Raw genomic sequence first — 24,802 nt, 5'->3', positions numbered from 1 at the left:
ACAGAACAGGAGCCAGAAGAGGGTGAAGAGGTTGTGGTTCTTCAACCTGGCAGAGGTACAGGTGGGAGTGGAGACTCAGGCGTCTTCCTTCTCCTTCACTCCTGTGAAGCTAAGATACTAATGTCTGCCTCACCAGCCTCTTAGGAGGTGTTGCTGGCTGTGTGAATTGACCTTTTAGAGAATCTGCTGAAAAAGAAAATCTAGAAACCATTTGAGTAGAAAAATGTACTTAGAAACAATAAAACCAATATAACAGTTATGCACTGTGTAATGTCTTGGTCAATGGAGGACCACTTATTCCAGGATATATACCATATAGCATATGGATGAAATAAGCTATAACATCTAAGTATGTTTAAGTAAACTGTTTTCAGAATGTTGCAATTACACATTGCTGGAAAAGCATCCCTGTTATTGGACAGTGACTATATGTCTAACTACAAAACAAAATCCACATTCAAGAGGTATGTGAGTTCCAATAAGAACAGTAAGAAAGTGATCGCTCTATATTCAGAAATTATTCTGGTTAACTTTTAAGAAGAAATGTGGGCCAGGTGTGGTGATATGTATTTGCATTCCTAGAATTTAAGAGGCTAAGACAGAGGGATCTTGAGCTGGAGGCCAGCCTGGGCTACATAGAAAGTTCTAGGTCCAGTGAGACCTGGTCTGAAAAAACAAGAGGTATGGAGGCTATGTTTAGATATAATAGAGATACAAAGTGACATAATTTTAATGCTAATAAGGAAGATTTCTGCCAGGCTTCTGTCCCCACTGCTTCTGTACTGGAGTTCAGGGTATGACTCCTAATAAATTCTGTTTCTTATGGGGAAATGAGTGGAAGGGGCATCATTTGATCCAGATGAATGTAACTCACTATGTGGCAGTCATGGAAACAACCCAGACCTATAGATGTGGACAAAGCAGTAAAAAGCTACCTATGGCAACCCACACTGCAGCAACAGTAACAAAGAGTACACGTGATACCACCAGATCAGAACTTTATTGCACAATTAATGAACATCCAAAATGCAGAAATATACATGACATGAGAAGAGTGGTGCTCAGGGGTCCCAGCACAAGAACTTCAAGACAGGAAAAGGAAAGAATGAGTCATGACACAGTTTGCAACACAATTTGTTTTTATAGCACAATAGGAAAAAGGTAATACAGCCCTTAAACAGGACTTTTTAATAAACCCTGGTTTCTAGTAACCACAGGAAAATGCCCATAATTAGCTGTAATTTACTGAGCTAGACTTGAGCACAACATAATGAAAATTGAAACCTCAGAGAAAGAGTATGGGAAAATACAGATCATAAAAACAATGGCTGCAAGGAGCTGTAGCTATTTGAAGCAACAAACTAAGAACTGTGTCACACTGATGGAACAGAGGAGAGATGGGGATGTCTGTGGTTCTGTCTTGGACAGATCCTCTACGTATATAACCCCCAGTAGGCCCTAGAGCTCCCTAGTATCTTGCCCCTGCCTAGTTGGTCAGGTGAGGACCCTTGAGCACGATGCTCTGGAAATTTTTTCTTATGGTACTGAGCCTTGCATCTGCTAGGCAAGCACTCTGCTACTGAGCTCCCGCCCACCCTGCAGTCCTTCTACAGAAATTCTGACAAGACACTGCCTGAGGAAGGGCAGACTTGCTTCTCGCCACCTTTGAACAAAGCATCCAGGGACTGCCCACCACACTGTTGGGGAGGGGTCATTAGTTCATATTACTTTTCTTCCTTTGGGACCACTAAGTTAATAAACCTCAACATACACTGCACCAAGATCTCTGTTTTCAAGGCAATAATTAAATGTAAATGGAAATTTTAAAAAGAGAAAACTTTGTCTTCAGTCTTCATTGATGGTTGACAGTTACGGGTTAGAAGAAACCTATCTTGCCATGGAGAACAGCAGGTAGCTCTTAGTATCCTTCTAGGATCTTACATTATAAACCTAAGACTTGGCAGCGCTGTGTGAACTTGTTGAGACCTGTCTTGGAGGAGAAAAGCAAGGAAGTATCTCGGTGGGGCATACCCCCAGCACCACAATGTCTGGCCAGGCCTCATGTACCTGAGCAAGTGTGGCTGGACTACCCAACAGTGCTCTGAAGCCCGACCTGAACCAAGCACTGTACAGCTGCCTGGCAGCTGCGCATGACAGACTTGGTGCCCTTCCCTGTGCTGATGGCACCAATGAGCTCAGTTCCACGCCACTTTGGGATGTCCATAAGGCTGAGAAAAGAAAACAAGCATAAGATTAATGAGATGAGCAGGCTTTGGAACACTGGGAATTAACTCCACACTTAAGAGCTAAAAACACAGCATGAACGACAGCTTTCGTATATAGCTAAGAAAGCCTTGACCCTTAGCCTTGGATGAAGCACCTGCCCTGACAAACATGCTCCTGGGCTGGAAATGTGGCCTAGTGGTACTAGCCTTAAGCAAAAAGCAGTTTAGGGACAGTCCCCAGGCCCTGAGTTCAAGCCCCAGGATTGGCAAAAAAGAAAAAAGAAACATGCTCCTGTGTGTTCTGTGAACGCAGATCCTGCTGTACTCATTAATTCCGTGCTGTGGAGGCAGGAGGTGGAAATGCTGTTTCCCTGCACTCCTAAGGAATGCCCTCTGCACGTTAGGGCATTAAAATTCTCCAGGAAATCAGAATACTCTAACCTTGCTCCCCTCCATTCCCTAGCTATCTGACTAGAAGCAGCCAACCCTCCTGCTGGGTGGCACAGGTCGTGGGGGTGCACCTTAGAGTACCAGAAGCCCAGGTGGCCCTGGCAAGCAGAGACCTTCAGTCAGCTCCAGGGGCTTCAGGGTAACAGCCTTTCTTTCTGTCTCTGTGTTGCCCACAGTATCCTCCTGAGGGATCATTCATACTTAAGAGCTATTACAGAATGATGCAAAGAAGGGAAACAATGAGAGGCAGGTAAGCCATCAGGACCTAGGCCCAATGTCACTGCGGCCACTGCTCTTATATTGTGCTTTGTCCCCAGCACCAGTGGACAACCACACCGCTCAGCAGTCAGACTACTTGAGGGTCAGCAACAAACTCTGCTTCAGGTTGCATCCAAGGAAAGAGAAGCAGGAAGAACTTGGGACTGACGGAGAGCAGAGCCAAGCTCAGGACTGCAGTGCCTGGCACCTTGCAGACTCTTACCTTGGGCCGGTAGCCTTGCTGGGTCATGGTCTTCATCTCCTGCTGCAGCCAAGCATCGGAGAGCTGCTCTGCCTGCCTGGCCGCCTCCTCTTCTTCCTTCGCCTGCTGGTCTGCTTCCCAGGCCTGCAGCTGGCGCTCTGCAACCTGGGTATCAAGAACAAAGTCACCTGAGACAGGAAGCACAGGGGCAGATCCTGTCTCTGAGCAAGGACGACTAGATCCTGGCTGGGCTGGAGGATCAATAAAGAACAGTAATGGTAAGTGCCAGCAAACAGAAAGGGAAGCTGCAGAGTGGAAAAGGCCATGGGAGTGGGGCTGTGGGCATTGTCAGTTCTGCATGTGACCGTGCCTGGGAGAACATTCTCTGTTATACAGCAGGTTCTAAAATGAATATATAAAGCAGCTGCTGGCAGAGGCTGATGGCAGGAAAAGACAACAATAGACTAGCACAAGCCATGGATCTGGAGTGGATCTAAAAGGGATACACCACACTCAGCCATGAGCAGGCACTGGAATGAGCTGGGGGCCTTTGAACCCTGTTCTACAAAAAAAAAAAGCCCGCTGCCCGCTGGTCCTTGTCTCCCTGCAGAAGCCATCTCTGCCTCTGAGCTCAGCTTTACCTGGGCTTCCAGCTCCTGCTTCCTGGCCAACTTTAGTTCTTCACTCTCCTCCTTAGCACGCCGAGCCGACTCCCTTGCCTCCTCTAGACTCTGAATGAGCTGCTCCCTGTGTTTTAGGGACTCTTCCTGTGCACGCCGGTTCTGTTCAATTTTCTCTCGTATTTGTTGTTGCCTTCCTGTTAGAACCTGTCCTCAACAACAGGAAAGGGAAGGTCCTCCTTTTAGTGTAAGCCTGGACAGGCTGCAGCCTTAGCGCACAGGCACATAGGGCTAGTCCAGCCCATGTGGGCCACATCTGCCACTCTCTCCCACACAGATGTGGCTGTATGAGACCGACCCCTCCCCTAGGACAGAGAAGCCTTATGGAACAAGGTAAGACTCATTCTACCAGTGGCTTCAGACAAGGAAAACCCACAAGCCACACAGAGGAAGTCTAGCTTGTTTGCTCCGTGCCTCAGAAACCTGCTGTCTGGGTCCTGGCCCAAGAGCACTGTGACATTCCATCACTGGTCTAGAAGTCAGCAGGACTCAGGAAGCCATCAGACAACACCCAACAGCCTGCTTGCCACATGGGAAATTTAAAAGGAAATCAGAAAATCAAAAATCACTGGGGAATATTTGGTATTCACAAAAGAAAGAAATCACCAATTTCAAAATGTAGAATAATTTCTCTTTCTAAACCACTTTAAAATCACTTTTCAATGCAGGGATGACCAAGACTTTCTCCAGCAGGTTCCCCCAGGGCTGGGCCGTATCTTTTACACACATACTGGTCCATTTCTGGTTGTTATCCTGTGCTAGAGGACCCTCCCATACCAGATGTTCCCTGCAGTACCATACAAGGATGCTTGAGATCAAATAGCACAGTGTAAGCTACATAGGAAAGATGGCACGCATAGACCCAGTAGAAGAAGGAGCAGTGCCTGTGGTTGACAGGACTCTGGGCGACTTTTTCATGTGAACATCCTATACGCCTGAATTTCTAATGAGTTTATATTACTTCTATAATGCTTTTAGTTTTTGCTGGTCCTAGGACTTGACCTCTGGGCCTGGACACTGCCCCCGGGCTTTTTTTTTTTGGTCTGTCGTGGGCTTGAACTCTGAGCTTGGCGCTGTCCTTGAGCTCTTCGGCTCAAGGTGAGCGCTCTACCGTTTGAGCCACAGCGCCACTTCTGGTTTTCTAGTGGTTTATTGGAAATTAGAGTCTCACAGACTTTCCTGCCCGGGCTGGCTTTAAACCGTGATCCTCAGCTCTCAGCCTCCTGAGTAGCTAGGATTACAGGTGTGAGCCACTGGTGCCCAGCTCGGGCTCTTTTTTTGCTCCAGTCTAACACTCTAGCCCTTGAGCAACAGTGCCACTTTCAGCTTATTCTGTGATTAATTGGCAATAAGAGTCTCACAGACTTTCATGCCTGGACTGGCTTCAAACCACAATCCTCGGATCTCAGCCTCCTAAGTAGCTAGGATTACAGGCGTGAGCCACCAGTGCCCGGCTCTACAATGCTTTTAAACCCCACAAAATAACCAACACAGATGGTTTCCAGAACATGTGACAGGATCGGAATGTCAGTCCAGCCATCCACCCAGGACCAATGGCTAGCAGCATCCATCCCACAGCTGGGGTTACCTCGCTCATCAGTCTGTCCCTCGCCATCCGCTCGCGAGCCCACTCTGCCTCTCTCTTCTCCCACATCTCCTTGGCTTCCTCCCTGGCAAACAAAAAGCAATGACACTTTCCATCCAGCACTAATGGCAGAGATGGTGCCACAGAACACATGGTCTGAGCAGCACACATCGGGCCAAGCATCAAGTAAACTCACCACATAGACTTCAAAGATTACAATTAAGCACAACATTCACAGAAAGCATTGTTATAAGCATCTTGAAGTTATTTGTATCTCATCTCCTTTTAGGCACTTGTGCCAACCTGCGGCACAGCCATCTAACACTGAATGAAACCATCGAGACTTAGGGAGGCACTGCCTGTGTCTGAGTGTGTCCCCACCAACTGGGGTGACTGCTAGCCCACCCTTGAGCAAGCAAGTGACCTAGAATCTCCAGGAGGAGCTTGGTGGTCAGTATATAGTAATGGGAGAACTGCAAGACACCGCATTTGCCAATTGCTTAATTATTTCAGCCAGACAGTTTACCTTTTATACCCAAAGCTAGGTCCAGTGGCACAGACCTGCAGTTCCAGCTACTCGAGAGGCTGAGACAGGAGGATCACTTAAGCCCAGGAATTGGGGACTAGCCTAGACAACTTAACAAGACTCCCAACTCAAAACAGAATTAGGCCCCAGACTCATTTTTATAGACCCAAGAAGCATTCACCATTTCCCTAATTTGTATTCTTATAGGCTTCTAAGATGGTCGATAAATGGATCATTGCCACAAACTCCAAATAACCTAAGGTAAACACCCCCACAAGCCAATCCAGGAGCAAAGACATGAGAGAATAGCAGGTAAGTTATTCCAGCAGATACCTCAGTCAACAGTGTCCTCTTGGTGGATGCCCTGCCCTGCCCAGGCAGCAGCCACCTCACCTCAACAGCACCTGCAGCTCTTCCTCCCTTGCCCTCTCCAGCTGCAGCTGCTTCTCGATGACCTGCTTCATCCAAGCCGCATCAGCCAAGGCCTGCTCCCGCTTGGCCAGTTGCGCGCGCTGGGCCTCATCTTCCTTCTCCAGTAGTGCCTGCAGGATCCGCCTGTCTGCCTCCTGCAGGCAGGGGGGTGGCCAGTGGGTGGGCTGTCAGAGCTGTGGTGCCGTTCCTGCCCACCTTACCCCCCAAACAAGTCACATACAGACATGTGGGCTCCTCCGTGTTCTCAAGATGGAGAAAGATAGATGCTGGGCTGAGAAGCATGCAAGTATGGCTCAGAGGCTGCACAGGCCCGGGAGCTTCTGACTGAAGAAGAGAGAGCCCTGCTACCACAGACCCATCCTATCACACAATCTAGCAGCCACACAAAGATATGCGCAAATGGCTCATTTCAGCCTTAATATAAACGGAAAACCAGACACAACCCACAGATGGAGAATGACCTGCTACGTACAGTGTGTCTGTACAGCTTTATTACGGTCAAGCTAACTGTACACTTCATAGTCACATTTTCTTTTTGAGACAGTCTCCCTATGCAGCCAAGGCTGACTTCAAACAACGATCCTCCTGCATCTACCTCCCAAGTGCTGGGATTACAGGCATGTACTATCATACCTAGCCATAGTCACTTGTATTTGTGGTAAAGACAGACTACTTAGTTTTAGGAAGTTTGCATGTGAGGCTGGGGATTGAGCCCAGCGCCCCATGCTCGTTAAGTGTATTCCAGCACAGAGCCCCGCTCCAGCCCCTGCATTGCAAACACAACAGCACTGTTGTCTGTAACCCCACGTGTACTTTACATCTGTAGACTTCATCTTACAACTTGGACCTACATCGCCTATTTCCCCAGCATTCAGTTTTCATTCTTTTTTAAAAGAGAAGGCACCCACGTCTAAGCAATGAAAATAACTTTTTTCAAGGAGGGTGACAGAGCTGCCAAAGTGGGGGATTCAGACTCACCAGTTCCTCTTGGATCTGCTGGGCACGTCTGTTAAGTTGTGCATTATACTGATGCTTCAAAAAGCGCCTAAAAGGTGCATAAAGTGAGACGATGGCCCACTCCAGGCTACATCCCCTGTAGTTCAGGAACCCGGTCCAAGTCCTCCCCTGGAGGCTCCCACACACCCGAGCTCTGCCTTGCGCAGGAAGGACGCTGTCTGCCTTCTCTCCTCCTCCAGCCTCTCCAGCTCACACTGCTGCCTTAACAGATTCTCTTGCTCCTTCTTCAGTTTGCTGGCCTGTGGTCACACAACCCAGTGAGACTGGCTACCAGGCCTTCCGTCCCGCCCTCCCCCACTCCCCGCAACTGTGGCAGGTACCACACAAGCCTGGCCACCCTGCTGCTCGTGACCCCTTCCACTTTGCCTGGGGCCTGAGCCCCTTGGCCCAGTTTAAGTAGCCTAGTTGTACAACCCCAGCTGAACCCCTTCTGTGAGAGCTCTCCCAGCCCTGTGCACTTCCTTCACTGGTCCACACTTCCTTTAACTTAGCTCCGTCTCCCTCTGCTGACGCAGCAGCCATGGTGCCACCTGGAATGAGGACCTTGCCCAAGCTCTACCTCTAGCATGCAGACTCAGTGGTAAGCACTGTCTAGTAAATGGCACCTGCAGGTCAGGGGAAAGGAAGGGACTCCCTTCATCTGAGAAGGAAGACCCAGCCATCTCAGGGAAACTGAGCATAGTTCCCAACAGACACCACTGGGCCCAGAACTCTTGTGGTTTATGTCCTGAGACCCATGGGTGGTGCACTGCCCCCCCCTCCCACTCTCCTGGCTGCTTGATGCACCTGAAAATCCACATTCTTCTGAGAAGCCTCTTAAAAGGTCTCACAGGCCATCTAAGAGGTCAGGAATCACTTCTAGAATGTTCATGTTCTAGAATGTAGGTGCACAATGGGAGAACCATGGGAGAGAACACGGAGAGAAGAGAGATGCCAGGCCGGCTCTGATCTCCAGATGAGCTTCACCCCCATGCGCACAGCAGTGCAGAGGCCCCTGCTGGGAGCACTCACTTCCATCTCCTTCAGCTTCAGCTCTTCCATCTGCTGGCGCAGCACCTCAGCCTGCAGCTTATCCTCCCGCCGCCGCCTCTCCTCCTCCGCTTTCATCCGCTCCAGCGCTTCCCTTCGGGCTGTTTCATATTCATTTTCATGCCGCTTGTTTTCCTCCTCTTCTGCAGCTTCTTGCTACAAGAGGCCAAGTGAACCTGGGAGTTCAGTGCAGCCAGCAGAGACCCAACTCCCTGCTGCCAGAGCAGGCCACAGGGCCCTCACGGGCTCTGCCCTATCTTTGCAACCCAAGCAAGGAGCAAAGGGAGGGATTCAGAAATCCCAGGTTTCCTCCCCCCGCCACGAGTCAGCAAGCACCTTGCAAAATGAACCTGGAGGCAAAGCAACGGTGTGGACACTTGCCCCAGAGCCGCCACCACAGCAAGGCTGAGTGCTGAGGCCATCGACCAAAAACGCCCTTAAAGACACATGCCCAACAAGGAACCAGTGGCTCACACCTATAATCCTAGCTATTCAAGAGGCTGAGATCTGAGGACTGCAGTTTGTAGCCAGCCCAGGCAGTAAAGTCTGAGAGACTCATCAATTAACCACCAGAAAACTGGAAATGGCACTGGACTCAAAGTGGTAAGAGTGCTAGCCTTGAGAGAAAAAGCTCAGGGACAGCACCCAGGCCCTGAGTTTAAGCCCCAAGACCAATTAAAAAAAATAAAAAACAAGCCGGGCACCAGTGGCTCATGCCTGTAATCCTAGCTACTCAGGAGGCTGAGATCTGAGGATCGCGGTTCAAAGCCAGCCCGGGCAGGAAACTCTGTGAGACTCTTATCTCCAATAAAAAACCACTAGAAAACTGGAAGTGGCCCTGTGGCTCAAGCGGTAGAGCACTCGCCTTGAGCTGAAGAGTGCAGGGACAGCGCCCAAGCCCAGAGTTCAAGCCCCATGACCAACCAAAAATAAATAAATAAAATACATCAAAAAACGTTCCATCTACCAGTCCTGCTCACCTGGCCTCACTGTATCTGAGGAATGGTGGCCTGGGATCTTCAGATGTGTATGAACAAGCACGCAACTTAACACATGGCAAGTAAACTGAGAAAGGGGCTGGACTCCCATCGTACCCAAAACAAGACAAACTTAAAGTTATGTGGAACCAGTTCCAGAGTCACAAACCAACCTGTTTCTTCTCTTCTTTCTGCGTTTCCCAAGAGCTTATCACATGCTTCTTGTGAAGGTCCGACTCAATCTCAGGAAGAGAAGGGAGAATGATTCCCTCACCAGTTTATAAGACATACTGAGACATACTGTTCATGAGACACACTGAAGGCATGCTACCCTCCGTGCCGCCTACCAGAGTGGCCACAGATACAGAGATGCTCCAACAATTACGGTCTAAATGGGAGCCAACAAAAATTTAAAGTCAAGCTTGCGTGCTGGAACTAAGTAACAGTGCCCTGGGATGAGCAGCATGTGTCAGCAGACACTGAACTGGAGATGCAGTTTCAAAGGTGCCTCTGATTGGTGTAAAGTGCCAGGCCCCTGATCCAGAGAAACTGCTGGATTAGACACCAGTTTCCCCTGAGGTTGGCTTCCAGAACCATCCTCTGGAGCAGCAGCTGCGAGAATGTTGCTCTTGGTGACAAATGACATTACAGCAGCTGCAACGTATCTGCGGTTAGGGTAACAGATATGGGCTCAGAGAACCTTCTAAATCACAAGCTCAATGACAATCCTATCCAAAAGCTTTGGTTTGGAAAATTGTTTAAAAAGTTTCAAATGGGCTGGGAATGTGGCTTACTGCCTAACATGCATGCAGCCCTGAGTTTCTCAGTACCACATAAACAGAAAAAGCCAGAAGTAGTGCTGTAGCTCAAGTGGTAGACTTGAGCAAAAGCTCAGGAACAGTGCCCAGGCCCTGGGTTCAAGCCCCAGGACTGGCCAAAAAAAAAAGTTTAAAAATTCCTCTCCCCACTAGCAAATGTGAACTAATTTGAATGATCTGAATAAATGTCTCCGGATAAATAACTTCAGAGGAGCCACGTAGGCTGAGAGATGGCCAGGGAGAGAGCACTGACCACACAATACTCCATGTCTGAGTAACCAACCATTCTAAATATAACTATGAATAAACAGCACCAATGTGTACAAACACTTAAGTTGAACTAAATGAAGATTCTAGTAAGAGCAGTCTCTGCTGTTGGTGCCACCAAGCCAAGAAGCCAGCCTCCTCTTACATCCATCCTCCTGTCTCCTGCTACCCAAGTTCAAGCCTTCCCTATCCCTCAATCCCCTCAACTGGCATTACTTCTTCCAGCAGCCTCCTAGCAGACTCCTGCCAGGGTCCCTGTACCTTTGTGAAAGGCAGTCCAGGTGCCTCCAGAAAGACCAGAGTCATCCAAGATCTGGCATGTCTGCCTTGAGCCTCATCTTTTAGGGTGCCCGTCCTGGGCGCCCAGGACTTACTCTGTTCTCATGTGCGCAGCGGCATGAGATGACTGGAAAAGCCACCCCATCTAGATTTCTGTCACCTCACTCAAGTTAAAACCTCCAGTCCTTCCAAACTCTTCCTTTCCTATAGAATGCCTCCTCAACACCACTGTCCAAAGCCCTGCACCCTGCACAGGAACAAGGGGCCCAGTGGCTCCCCTTGGGTAGTGAGCTCCTTACCAGCAAGGGGAGTGCCCCCTCACAGTAGGCATGCAGCAATGTTCACGAATGCTTGTGAATTTGATAAACGGCTCAGGCCCATGTCCACCAGATCTGCCTGGTGGCTGGAGCCTCTTGTCTAGCACAGCAAAGGCACATATGAAAAATCTGCAAACATGATTTCATCTACTCAGGCAAATCAGTGGCAGGTTCTTGATTTTTTTTTTTACCTCTCTTAGTTTTGAGTTGTTCTTTTTCCAGTGTTCATACAGAAGTTGCTCTGCAATCTGTCAAGAAAACACAGGAAAGGAAGCTTGCTATGGCTTTCCAAAGCCATTCACAGTTTGGATGAAGCTCAAGGGACATCAGCTCGGGCCCTTAGCTGCTCCGGTTGCGCGTTATCGCTGCCTGCTCTGTGCACATCTGCTTGTTGTGCACCCGCAGCTTCACAGCTCTGGGAGCAGAGCATCTGAGCACAATGGCTGACACAGCTGGCTCTTGCAGTGGTGACGGAAGGGGCCACACTGACGACCCAGGTGGGTCCTTTCTAATAATAAGCAGACTGAGGCTCACTTTTCACACAACTGCTTTGGAGGACAAAACATGCCCATCCCAGGCCTTTGTGGGCCACAAGACTGAAGAGAAGATAGCTGAGTCACACAAAACACACTCTGCTCGAGCAGAGCAGTCAGAGATGAAGCCACAGGCGTGACCACTGAAAGGCTGCGATGTCTCCTGAGTGCTAGGCCACATACCAGTTTCCTTTGCTCCTCTCGAGCTGATTTTAGATTCCTGTGCTGCTCCCGGATTCTTCTTTCCCGCAAGCTCATGCTCAGCCTCAGCTCCTCCAGCTCCCTGGCCAGCAGGTCCTGCTCCTCCAGGATAAGCTGCCTGAGCTTGTCACGTCGGGCCTCCAGACTCTTCCTCTTCTCCTCCTTCATCTTTTCCCGCTGGTAGGCGTGCATGCTGGGTAAGGAGCCCACCACAATATCCTTTACACTACAGACACAAGTGGTATGCAAGCTATGCACCTCCATGTGGGTAAAAGGCTGAGGCAGACACAACAGGGATGTGACTGGAGTCCCCAGCCAGAGTGAAGAGAGGATGTCACAGCACACAATGCATATTAGAACACCTTGTTTTCTCAAACAAAAACAACAGGCTTACATGCATGTGCAGACAGTAGTAGTAGCTAGTTGTTTGGGCAATTACTCTGTGCCAGGTCAGATATACAAGGAAGGTTTTGTATTACTTGTCACATAAGTCCTATGAAGTAGACTGGGTTTGGCCCTTACTGATGAGGACACTGAGGCTTATGCGTGCACAAGTCGTGTGCCAGGATTTCTTTCTAGGTCTGTCTACCTTTCCAGATTATAGTACTGGCCTCCATGACTGTACATGTATTTCTATAAAAACTATTTTTTCGCCAGGAACAGCTCATACATGTAAGTCTGTGAGAGTCTTATCTCTAACCAGCAAAAAGCCAAAGTAGAGCTGTGATTCAAGTGGGAGAATGCCAGCCTTGAGTGAAAAAGCTAAAGGATAGCACTTAGGGCTTGAGTTCAAGTCCCTGTACCAACACCAAAAGAACCAGTTGGTTTTTTTGTTTCTGTATACGTAAACATAAATGGGAGGAAGCCCACCGTGAACCATGGTTCTTTGAGGTAGAAGCTTACGAGGAGGATTCTAGCTCTCACCAGTGCTCTTCTGTCATTTTATCTTTTTCTAGGAGAATGTACTACTTCAACACACCCTAGGCCACATCCCCTGACCACTAAGTGGCCCCCACTTCCATCAAACAGGCAGTCACCACACTTACCTCCGCTGGTAGGAGGTCTTGGAACTCCATTCTGCCTGTTTGGAGCTGCAGACGTCAGACATCTTGAAATAACGGTGGTTCAGTTCCCACTGCTGCCGAAGCTGGGCCTCCTGCTCGCGCTGGCGCTGGCGCACGACCTGCTGATTCAGGAGCCTCCGACTGCACCAGTAAGAAGGCAGCGTGGGCAGTGCCATCTGAGGGGGACAGCAGAGGTAGGTAAAGACCAGAAACCCTCCTCTCTGTAATGAGTGGCCCGCCCCTGCCCCTTATTTGCTGCACCAAGAAATCACCCGATAAAGCATCAAGACCGGGCTCCAGTACAGATCAACAGAATAATAAGAACCCCAGACTGTGGCCCAGGCACCATTTTGTCAAATGATCTGACACTAAAGCTTCAAATCATCAATTTAAATGAACCTGAATTGTGCCCAGTAGCAGACCAGACAGGGATTGTCTTGGAAGTGCTGGTCCATACACACAGGGGACTTCCATGCTCTGCGTAAAGTAACAAAGACAAGCAAGGCATGGCAGTGTGCAAATATAATCCTAATTGCTCAGAAGCTCAGATCTGAAGATAGCAGTTCAAAGCCAGCCAGGGCAGGGAAGTCCATGAGACACGTATCTCCAATTAACCACCCAAAAAGCTGGAAATGGAGCTGTGGCTCAAAGTGGTAGAGCACTAACCTTGAGCACAAAAGTTCAGGGACTATGCCTAGGTGTTGAGTTCAAGCTCCAGGGACAGAAAAAAATAAATTAATAAAAACAAAAAAAGTTACAACTTTTCTTGCATAGCTAGACTTAGTTTTAAATTCTTAAGCTTTTAAGCAAGCTAAGCCTCTTGAAGGCCTAACTAAGCTTTAGCCATGCTAGCTCCTTTCTGAGGCTAAATCCTTGTGCCCAACAGCTCATCAAGTGTCCTGACTGCTAAATAGGATTCTCTCTCCTTCAAAGAAATTTTATTTTTGCTCTAGTCTCTTTTAGATTTGCCCAGCCAGCTCTACACCAGCTTTTCAAAAATGCACTATGCTTAATTGCTTATCGTGTTTTAACTATTTCACTTTCCTGTTTTTATTTTTGGTTAAAAAAAAAGTCACTTCAGGGCACCATCATTCAAGGAGTGTGTTACCGAGTTCTTATCAATGAATTACGAGCCCTTGTACAAATGGCATATGTTTTGAGACCAACAAACACAACACACGAGAGCAAACAATTCTAAGAGCCACTAGGTGAAATAAATGATTCTACTCTGAAAAACTCCCCATAATTATGAATTTTCAAAACAATGATACTTCAACTTTTGCATTAAACCGATTTGGCTTAAAAAAAAAAATTGCTGGGCTGGGAATGTGACTTAGTGGTGGAGTGCTTGCCTGGGATGCATGAAGCCCTGGATTCGATTCCTCAGTACCACATACACAGAAAAAGCCAGAGGTAGTGCTGTGGCTCAAGTGGTAGAGTGCTAGCCTTGAGCAAAAGGAGCTCAGGAACAAGTGCCCAGGCCCTGAGTTCAAGCCCCAAAACTGGCCAAAAAAAAGAAGTCATTGTCTTTATTTGTAAAGCTGTTACAAATATATATTATAAAAATGCATACATATATGTGCATATATGTGTGTGTGTGTATATATATACAAATAGAGAGAGAGAGATAGTCATGGGGCCTGAACTCTGGGCCTGGGCGCTGTCCCTCAGCTCTTCAGCTCAAGGCTAGCGCTCTACCACTTGAGCCATAGCACCACTTCTGTTTTTTTCTATTTATGTGGTGCTGAGGAATCGAACCCAGGGCCTCATGCATGCAAGACAAGCACTCTACCACGGAGCCACCTTCCCAGCCCCTAAAAATGTAGTTTAAGAAACAAAAACAACCCACAGGAGACATCAAGGATGTGCCCAGCCTTTGACATGACCTTTTCCATCCTTGCCAAGCACCTCCATTACTGCTCAGATGAGGAAGTTCAAGTTGGAAGCCGGGAATAGAATCGTCCAACATCCCAGAGCTCGGCATCAAGAGGAAATGAAGAAGAGGTGGGAGCTTAAAGGACGGCCGCCGGAGACCCGAGCCCGGCCTCGGCGCGGTGCGCGCGGGGAGCAGCGCGCGGGCCCGGCGGGGCTCCCACAGCCCCGGGGGCGGAGCGCGGCCTGGGGGCGGCCTCTGCCCGGGACCCGCCGCGGCTCCGGTCCCCGGATCGTCAAGCCACCGCCTCTGCCAAAGGTGACACCCGCGTCTCCAGACTGGAGGGTCGCCCGCGGGAGACATCACTGCCACCAGCAAGCTAAAAGCTTCGAGATTCCGACCCGATCGCCCTCCGAGCCAGGCTGCAAACCCTTCGGCCTCCAGGCCCTCCCATCCGCGGGGCGCGGGGCGGGGCGGGGCGGGCCGAGGGAGGCCGGGCCCCCGGCCGCCGCTGGCAGGGCCCGGCGCACCCCGGACGCGGTGCGGGGCCGGGGGGGCGGCGCTGGCTCTCCCGGCCGAGCTCAGTCGCTCAACTCACGATTCTCTGCGCCTGGAGTGTCCCAAGAGTCGCCGAGCTCGGACTGCCGCATGCCCGCGACCGGACTCCGCTCGTCCCGCTCGAAAGTCTCCCAGCCCGCGCTGCACCCGCGGCGGGCCGTTTCCTCGTTCGTTGCCCGGGCAACGGAGGCCCGGACGACGGAGCACCGCGAGAGCCAAAAATACCTCCAACGCGATGGTGGACGCGAGAAGAAAACCATTGCGGGTTTGTCCTGTGGCGCCCCCTCGTGGTGGGAGGGGGAGCGACCACAATCGCCGCCAACCGAAGGATGGAGAAGAAAGCGGCTGTCGCCGCGCCTGGCCGGGATGAAGGTAGAAATCAAGGCGATAGGACAGAGGAGGAGACTGTCAGCCAATGGCTCTCCAGCACGGCGACACACGAATACCATCTGGAGAGCTAAAAAATCCCAGATGCCGCCAGCTGCTGGTGGCCCCCGCCTGTCATCCTCCCTATTCAGAAGGCTGCGATCTGAGGATTGCGACTCAAAGAACAGCCCGGGCAGGAGAACCCACCAAAAAGCCCGAAGTGAAGCTGTGGCTCAAGTGATAGAGCGCTAGCTTTGAGCTTGAAGCTCAGCGACAGCACCCAAGCCCTGAGTTCAAGCCGCAGGACCAGCACACACAAAAAAAATCACTTTATTGGTCACACACACACACACACACACACACACACACACAAGCTGTGTGGGATTTCCAGGCATCTCACCTGCCAACCACCACCCCCTTTGCAAACTCCTATAGAAGCTGTGCTCACCCACCCAAAAATGGCTGGCCCATGCACTCCTCTGCATGCAATGTGACAAAGGACTGAAAGGGCTATCGGGGCTGCTGGTATCTGGCTCCTGGTCTACTGCACTCAGTACATCCTTCCTTGTGTGGAGACATCACTCAGAAACACCTATGCAGGGACACCTGTCCTTGGTGGTCTTCCTGAGGTGTATGGCCAGCGCTGTCTGGAAATCAGATCTGTACAGCAGAGCTTGTTCTAATAGGCAGGACCAGATCCTGTGTACATAAAAAGAGACCAGGGGCTGGGAAGGTGGCTCAGTGGTAGAGCACTTGCCTTGCATGCTCAAGGCCCTGGGTTTGATTCCTCAGCACCACATAAGCAAAAAGAAAAAAGCCGGAAGTGGCACTGTGGCTCAAGTGGTAGAGCACTAGCCTTGAGCTGAAGAGCTGAGGGTCAGTGCCCAGGCCCAGAGTTCAGGCCCCACGACCAGACCCCCCCCCCCAAAAAAAAGAAGAGACCAGACATGGAATCACATTCTAGAACCTTCTATGCATTCCAGAACATTCTATTCAGAGCCTTGGGGCTACTCAGCCTGCTTCCATCGACTAAGATACATTCCTCTGCTTGAATAACACTAGCAGATTTATTTTATTTTATTTTTTTGTCTGTCAATGGTGCTTGAACTCTGGGCCTGTACTCTGCCCTTGATCTCCCCAGTTCAAGGCGCGCTCTCGACCACTTTGAGCCACAGCGCCACTGCTGATTTTCTGGTGGTTAATTGAAGATCAGAGTCTCACTGGCTTTTGTGCCCCACATGGCTTTGAACTGCAATCCTCAGATCTCAGTCTCCTGAGTAGCTAGGATTACAGGCGTAAGCCACCAGCGCCTGGCTCAGCAGATTTTTTTGATTCACATTATGAGTGGAGACCAGCTTGATGGGAAGGAAGAAGGCTTTACCTACCTCTGGATTCTTTCCTATCTCCCCTTCCCTGAAAGCAGCTACGTACAATGAGCTGCTCAGGTGCCCCAAACCCTGCATGGACTGACTGCATAGATATACCAAAGTATATCAGGCTCCATGTGGCCTCCTGCCTGCTTGCTCTCAACCCAATCAGCCCAGCCAGGCCTCCGTCCCACACCCATTCTGCCTGGCTGTCCTAGAGAATGGCTCTGGCAATCAGAGGAAACTAGACCCAGGTCAGACAAGAGTCACAGAGACTAAGACCGGGATATGCAATGTTTCCCCAGGAGCGCGCCACCTGGTGGCACACTTTGGCATTAGGCTGTGCACCAGATAAACGGTCCTGTGGCAGGCACAGGGTTACCATTAATGTCACCCTGCCTGGGCAGACCCAAGGACAGGGCGGTGCCTCCCTCTCTGTGCTGCCTAAAAAAAACCAAAGTACTATTTTCACCAATAACTGAAAAAAAATGTCTAAATATTTGGCTGCTGTATGCCAGGCTGTTTGCCAGAGACGGCGGCAAGCGGGCCTATTGGCTGCTGTTGCCTTGGCATTAATCAGGGAGAGTCGGGAGCCAGGCCCTGTTGTCCAGCGAGGCTGGTTGGCAAGGTGGCGCTTAACACCCAGAGGAGCTGGCTCAACAAAACCCCATTTGGCATGTTTAATCCTGCTGACAGCCTGGCAGAGGGACCCGTGCTAGCACTGGAATCAATTACTCCACAATTGCCAGTCCTGGATAGAAATAACTCAAGAACTCGATGCATGAGCTGGCCTGCCTGCCAGCATGCCCACTGCCAAAATCACATTATCTGTGAAACCTCACATGGGTCCCGAGACAAAGCTATTACTGTGACAGATGAGCTGGCTGAGACTTACAGAAGGGAAGTAGGGTAGGCTTCCTGGAGACCTTAATTCTGAGATCTCTCAACGTCACCTCATTTGGAAAAGAGGTCTTCGCAGATATGGTGAAGTCAAGGGTCTTGAGATGGGAAGGCCACTATGGATTATCTGGGTGAGCCCTAAATGCCATCTACTATAGTCTTGAATGGGAATGTCCCCGAAAGGCTCATATGTTAAAGGTTTGGTCTCCAGCCCATGAATGTCACAACAGGTAGTGGAACTTTTCAGAGGCGGAGCCTAGAGGGAGGTCTCCAGGCTGTTGGTGTGTTGTTGAAAAGTATTACAGGACCCTGGTAACTTAGTTTTATCTCCTGGTAAGCCCTTTGTTCTGCCTTGTGCTCCTGCCATGATACGTCACCAGAGGCCCACACAAGGAGGCCAATTTGTCATGGACTCAAACTCTTTAAAAATCTAGGGCTGGCAATGTGGCTTAGTGGTAGAGTGCTTGCCTTGCATGAATGAAGCTCGGGGTTCGATTCCTCAGTACCACATAAACAGAAAAGGCCGAAAGTGGCACTGTGGCTCAAGTGGTAGACTTGAGCAAAAGAAGCTCAGGGATACAGCCCGGGCCCTGAATTCAGTCCCCAGGATTGGCCAAAAAAGAAAAAAGAAAACTAAACCAAGAGGAGCCTTTTCCCTTTATAAGTTGTTTAACTCAGGCATGTGTTACAGTGATGTTACACGTGTCCTTATTAAGGGTAAAGAACAGTATGTGTGGAAGAAGAGGGTAATGTGGCCATAAGAGCGCCTGGAGCCATGAGAATGGAGAAGAGACCTCACAGCCCCGGCGATGCTGATTTGAGATATCTGGCCTCCAGAACTGTGCGATTATGAATTTCCATTGTTTCAAACCACATTTCAGTTGTTTGAAAATGGGTGGATGGACTGGGATGTAACTCGGTGGCAAAGTGCTTGATTTGTAAGTGCATCATCCTGGGCTCAATCCTTGGTACCAAAAAAGGGAAAAAAAGAAGAAACCCATAAAACATATAGTTAAAGTGGGTGCTCATTTTTCACCATAAGAAACTTACCAACAGTGACTTGCCCGAGGGCCACACGATTAGGAAGCAAACACATTGGAACCTGGTGCCATGGCTCACATCTGTAATCCTAGCTACTCAGGAGGTGGCCATCAGGAGGATCCCGGTTTGAGGCCTAGGCCAGCCCCCCTCCATAAAGCAATTGCAAGACCCTATCAGAACTGATAGGGGGACAAAAAGCTGGACGTGGTAGCACATGCCCATCATCCAGCCATGTGGTAAGTACACATAGGAAGATGGTGGTCCAGGACAGCCTAGGAACAAATTCAAGACCCAACAATTAAAGCAAAAAGGGGCTGGGGACGGGACTCAAGTGGTAGAGCCCCCAGCTAGTAAGCTCAAGGAACTGTATTCAAATCCTACTACTCCCAAAACAATCCCACCAAAAAAAAAAAAAAAATTCAAGTAAACTCATTGGGCTTTAAACATAGTTTTCAATAGCTGTTATCTGCTGTTATTACTAATGTTGGTGATACTCTGCTGCACATGAAGAGGGTCAGTTTCTAGGCTGAAATGTCAGAAATACTGCAAAACTAGCCTACTTCTTCCATCCCAATAGATCGTGCTAGGAGAGACAGGTTTGATGATTCATTTGGGAAGATGCTATTAACGCTGGGTGGAGCTGGTTCTGGGAATGGTGAAATTTTGCCGGGTGAACACCTCACTCCCACTGAGTCAATTCCAACTCATGGACTGACTGCCATTGGTCCAGCCCGTCCTGGCAATCAACTTTGGAGGATGTTTGCAAGTCATGGAGAAGTGTGGTGGTTCACCAATACAAAAGGATGAAGGTGCGCCTCTGCGTAGGCTAGAATTTCCCCCACAATGATGATATTTCATCATCGTTGGTGCATAGTAAATACCGCACACATATCTGTGGCAGATATGTGTGGCAGGGAGTGATGTAGACATGTTGGACAGATACCAACCACTAGCTTGAAGGGACTGCCATTGCCCCAAACTGGGACCGTCTGGTCACTTAAATCAATTGGAACTGTTAGGAATGGGCACTGTGGACCTACATTCTGCCCAGTACTGATGTGAATAAACCCATTTGTTTAGAAATGGGTCATTTACAAATCCTAAATGAAGATTCCTAAATGAACCAGGAACCTGTGGCTCATGCCCATAATCCTACTCAGAAAGCTCAGACTTGAGGATTGAGGTTTGAAGCTAGCCCAGGCGGACAAACCAGAGACTCTTACCTTCAAATAATCAGCAAAAGGCTGTAATGGGAGGATTGCTCAAATGGTAGAGCATCTGCTGTAAACAACCACCACAAAAGTCTAGCAAGAGCATGAAGTCCTGATTTTAAGCCCCAGTGTCCCTGTGGGGGTGGGGAGGAGGAAGAGAGAGGATTGCTAATCTCACCGTACTTCCCCGTGAAGTATTATCCATTTCACAAAGGAAGCAAACAGCTTTACCGTGGAGAAGTGTTCAGGGGCGAGGGATGCCACCTTACACAAAGGATCAAGTTAACATCTTCAATAATAGGACCACCTGAGCGTCAGTGGCTCACGCCTGTAATCCTAGCTGATTCTCAGGAGGCTGAGATCTGAGGATCGCGGTTCAAAGCCAGCCCAGGCAGGAAACTCTGTGAGACTCTAATCTCCAATAAACCACCCAGAAAACTGGAAGTGGCGCTGTGGCTCAAGTGTTAGAGCGCTCACCTTGAGCTGAAGAACTGAGGGATAGTGTCCAGGCCCAGAGTTCAAGCCCCACAACTGACACACACACACACACACAAAGGACCAGTTGGAGCCATATGTTCCCTGTGACATGACTTCACCTCGGGGCTGGGTTATTTTGTGAAGGACAGAACCCATAATCAACATCAGAAGATACACAATCTGCATGTGATCGTGAGCGAACACTAGACAAATCCCCAAGAAAGGACATGCTACAAAGTCACCACCCTCAAAGACCTCAAGGTGGGCAGAGTCCAGGAAAGACAGGAATGTTCCAGACTTGAAGGAGACCTAAGAGTTGGGACAGTCACATGAAACATGCAATCCTGGCTGAGATCTTATGCTACCAAGGACATATGGGAACAAATCAGTAACCCTGAGGACTAAAGGCCAAATGGTAGTGATGTCTCAGTGTGGATTTCCTGCAGGAGGAGAGATCGGTGATGCTGGTGGAGGAAAAACACATAAAAATAATTACCAGGGCTATCAGTAGCTTCTGTTCAAGTAGTTCAGAACAAAACCTATTATTTATATAGTCTTGTGCCTTCTTTGCATGCCTGAGGTTGTATCAAAAGAAAAAAAGCCAGGTGCTCAGATCTGTCATCATAGTCACTCAGGAGGCTGAGAGCTGGAGGATTTTGGTTCAAGGCCATCTGGACAGAAAAATCTGTGAGAATTCATTTCCAACTCTGCAAACTAGCAGAGCTGTAGGTGTGGCCCTATGTAGTTGAGGGCCAAGCAAGCAAGCAAGCTGAACAAGTATAAGGCTCCAAGTTCAAACCTCAGTACAAAAAAAAAAAAAGAAAAGAAAAGCCAGGCTTAATGACACATGCTTGTCATCCCGTAATTCCAGTGCTCAGGAGCCTGAGGCAGGAGGATCGTGAGTTCAAGGTCAGCTTAGACTACATAGGAAGAAAGAAAAGAAAATTGCTCATAATATTCCTCCCTCTCTCCCTCCCTCCCTCCCTTTTCTTTTCTTTCTTTTTTTTTGGGGGGGGGGTCCGGTCGTGAGGCCTGAACTCTGGGCCTGGGCACTGTCCCTCAGCTCTTCAGCTCAAGGCTAGCGCTCTACCTCTTGAGCCACAGCTTCACTTCTGGCTTTTTTCTTTTTGCTTATGTGGTGCTGAGGAATCGAACCCAGGGCCTCAGGCATGCAAGGCAAGCGCTCTACCACTGAGCCATCTTCCCAGCCCCAGAAATTTATTTATTTATTTATTTATTTGTCAGTTGTGAGGCCTGAACTCTGGGCCTGTGCACCCTCCCTCCGCTCTTTAGCTCAAGGCTAGCACTCTACAATTCTGGCTTTTCCTGTTTATATGCTGCCGAGGAATCAAATCCAGGGCCTCATGCATGCAAGGCAAGCACTCTACCACTGAGCCACCTTCCCAGCCCTTCTTTCTTTCTTGTGTGCCAGTATTGGATTGGGGTTTGAACCCAAGGCCTCTTGCTTAGCTTTTTCACTCATTCTGGTGTTCTACCACTTAAGCCACACCTCCAGTCTATCATTTTGCTGGTTAACTGGAGATAAGAGTCTTGCTCTTAGATCTCAGTCTCTTGAGTAGCTAGGATCACAGGTGTGAGCCACCAGTCCCTGGCTAAAGGCTACTCTACAATGAGCACTTACAATGTGTTAGGTAGGTGAATGGATGGATGGATGGATGGATGGATGAATAGATGATGGGTGGATGGGTGGGTGGATGAATGGATAGGTAAATAGATGCATGGATAGATGATAGCTTTCAAAACACATCATGAACCCAGACCAGAAACATACCAAACCCATCTTCTAAGTCCAGATGCTTCTTGTATCCGCCATGGTTTGTGAGTAGCTTGGCTGGCATAGAACAGGTTGAGAAATCAGGATGTCATCTGGTGCCTGAGGTCCCTGAGTGGGCTGTGATGTTGGTGTCTGAAAAGTGGGTGGGTTTCTGGCACCGGGGCACTGGCTCGGCTGGTAAGGCTGTGATGAGATGGTTTGGTAGGACACTGGAGGCAGCGAGGCTGGGTGGGGTGGGAACAAGCCAAAGCTGGTCGTTCGTGCTCCTATCACTGGGAGATCGGACTTGATGGGGCATGTCATAGGCTGAGTTATGTGCAAGATGTGATGATGGCTTTGTCCCTCCTGGCCCTCGTCACTTCCTGGTTCTACCTGGGTCATGCTCTTGGTCTAGGCCAATCTCCTCTCTCATCTTCCCCGGGACGGATTCAGTTTGAATTATTTAGTAAAATTTGGCAGATATCACACTAGTGATTTCTCATCTGTCATATGATAAAACTCAAATTCTTTGCTTCTCTCCCCTCCCCACTTCTCTCTCTGGCCTCCACTCCTGTCCCTCTCTGCTTACCTCATCCATCCCCCCCCCCCCCCCCCCCCCGGCCCTGTGGTGCTCCGGCTCACCAAGTTCTCCCCACGTAATCCTCTTGCTCGCTCATGCACCTCCCGCTGCATCTTTGGCTTGGTTATTTTTTCTTTGGGCTTCTCAGATCAAATAAATGCTAGCTCTTTCCTCCAGAAGCCTCTCTCAGCTCACAGCCTTGAGAGGTTTGTTTGTTTCTGTACTGAGTACTGGGATTTGAACTCAGGGCCTCAAACTCTTGCTTGGCTTTTTCATTGAAAGCTGTGGATCTAACACTTGAGCCACACCACCACTTCTGGGTTTTTGCTGGTTAATTGGAGATAAGAGTCTTACAGACTTTCCTGTCCAGGCTGGCTTTGAACTACGATCCTCAGATCTCAGGTTCCTGAGCAATCAGGATTACAAGAGTGAGTTACCAGCTCAGGGCTCATTTACCCTGTTTTGTCACCAGTGTTTTGTTTACATTTGTTTACATGTTGTATCCTCCACTGAAACATCAGCTCCACAAGGCTGGACTTTGCTGTCACTAAGCCCAGTATGTAGCAGTTAGTGGACACACAATGAATTTTACTCCAGAATGAGTATGAAGCTCAATGATTGATTGATTGATTTTTGGTCAGTCATGGGGCCTGACCTCTGGGCCTGGGCACTGTCCCTCAGCTCTTCAGTTCAAGGCTAGTGCTCTAGCACTTGAGCCACAGCACCACTTCCGGCTTTCTCTGCTTATGTGGTGCTGAAGAATTGAACCCAGGGCCTCATGCACGCAAGGCAAACACTCTACCACTGCACCACCTTCCCAGCCCAGGCTCAGTGATTTTTGGATGAGCAAAGCCTTGGGTTTTAGGACAGAAGCATCCAGGTGAGTTAGGATTGCCGTGACTTGCAGCCCACATTGTGGGAAGCATGTCTCCTGGATTGTTGGAGTGGTATTTGGGAAACAGGCTGCTGGAGTTGGATTATAAACTGGACTGAATCCGACAGGTCACCCCAGATTTGGGGAAAGAGCTGTCCAGTTAGACAGTGCCCAACAGCTAGAAATGATTGAGAGCGAAGAATCAAGCAATGGAGCGTCCTTGAAGGACAAGATCAGTTAGGGTCTGATGGATGACAGTCAGTTTGGTGAACTCAGGGCCTGGGTGTTGTCCCTGAGCTTTTTGGCGCTCTACCACTTGGGCCAGAGTTCTACTTTTTTGGCTTTTTGGTGGTTCATTGGAGATAGGAGTCTCACGGATTTTCTTGCCCAGGCTGGTTTCGAACTGCGATCCTCAGAACTCAGCCTCCTGAGTAGCTAGGCTGACTGGAGGGCGGCCAGAGCGCCCGGCAGGACAGGCTGTTTTGAAGGAAGCAAGGAGGTCCTGAGGAGCGCTGGCTGGGCTGGGCTGGAACCTGGATGGCGAGTGGCTGGTCCGCGATCGCGCATCCCGAGCGGAGCCGCCCCGCCCGGGTTGGGGTCGAAGCCGTGGGCGGCGCGCGAGGCGCCTGGGAAAATCTCACCTGGGAGCGGCTCAGCGGGGCGGACCTTCGCAAGTCGCGGGCTTTCACGTCGCCCCGCCCCTCGGCCAATAGCAGAGCAGGGAACCTCCAGAGCTGGGCTCGGGTTGGACGGGATGGCGCAAAGCCTGGCGCGGATTGGACGCTGCCGGAAGGGCGGGGCGGGGCTCCGGAAAGCTTAGGCGCTCCGGCCGGCGGGCGGCGCTGAGCGCTCAGCCACGGGGGCGCGGGGCAGGCGGAAGTGGCGGCGCTGGCGTCCCAGGAGCTCGCGGCCGGCGGCGGT

The 24,802-nt window shown here is 49.7% G+C and overlaps 1 protein-coding gene across 2 annotated transcripts; it reads right to left on the bottom strand.

Annotated features, from left to right (window-relative positions):
- Window positions 1-977: 977 nt before the first annotated feature.
- On the bottom strand, window positions 978-15,455 carry LOC122099057 (trichoplein keratin filament binding). Of its 2 annotated transcripts, none has more exons than XM_042669637.1 (13): window positions 15,332-15,455; window positions 12,843-13,036; window positions 11,779-12,022; window positions 11,254-11,310; window positions 9,555-9,623; window positions 8,387-8,560; window positions 7,502-7,614; window positions 7,337-7,403; window positions 6,320-6,492; window positions 5,404-5,485; window positions 3,777-3,962; window positions 3,157-3,300; window positions 978-2,228 (listed from the first exon to the last, which is right to left on the bottom strand). In XM_042669637.1, exons 2-13 carry the CDS (start codon window positions 13,034-13,036, stop codon window positions 2,196-2,198), a joined length of 1,536 nt encoding a protein of 511 aa, XP_042525571.1. In that variant the 5' UTR covers window positions 15,332-15,455; the 3' UTR covers window positions 978-2,195. The 2 variants fall into 2 exon arrangements, with proteins under 2 accessions (XP_042525571.1, XP_042525572.1); XM_042669638.1 differs by having other exon boundaries at window positions 11,779-11,989.
- Window positions 15,456-24,802: the final 9,347 nt, after the last annotated feature.

Source organism: Dipodomys spectabilis, unplaced genomic scaffold (genome assembly GCF_019054845.1).
Source record: "Dipodomys spectabilis isolate Male_0828 unplaced genomic scaffold, ASM1905484v1 ptg000499l, whole genome shotgun sequence".
Taxonomy (NCBI): Eukaryota; Metazoa; Chordata; class Mammalia; order Rodentia; family Heteromyidae; genus Dipodomys; species Dipodomys spectabilis.
This window is presented reverse-complemented; position numbering and strand designations above follow the sequence as displayed.

What these genes read in the sequence shown, in the direction of transcription:
- LOC122099057 (XM_042669637.1), bottom strand. Translation starts at nt 13,036, where the DNA reads ATGGCACTGCCCACGCTGCCTTCTTACTGGTGCAGTCGGAGGCTCCTG. An exon ending in AGAAAGAAGAGAAGAAACAG is followed by an intron (nt 8,561 to 9,554) that starts GTTGGTTTGTGA and finishes GGCCTCTTGTAG; the next exon opens with CAAGAAGCTGCAGAAGAGGA. An exon ending in AGCAAGGCTACCGGCCCAAG is followed by an intron (nt 2,229 to 3,156) that starts GTAAGAGTCTGC and finishes TTCTTTTCTCAG; the next exon opens with CCTTATGGACATCCCAAAGT.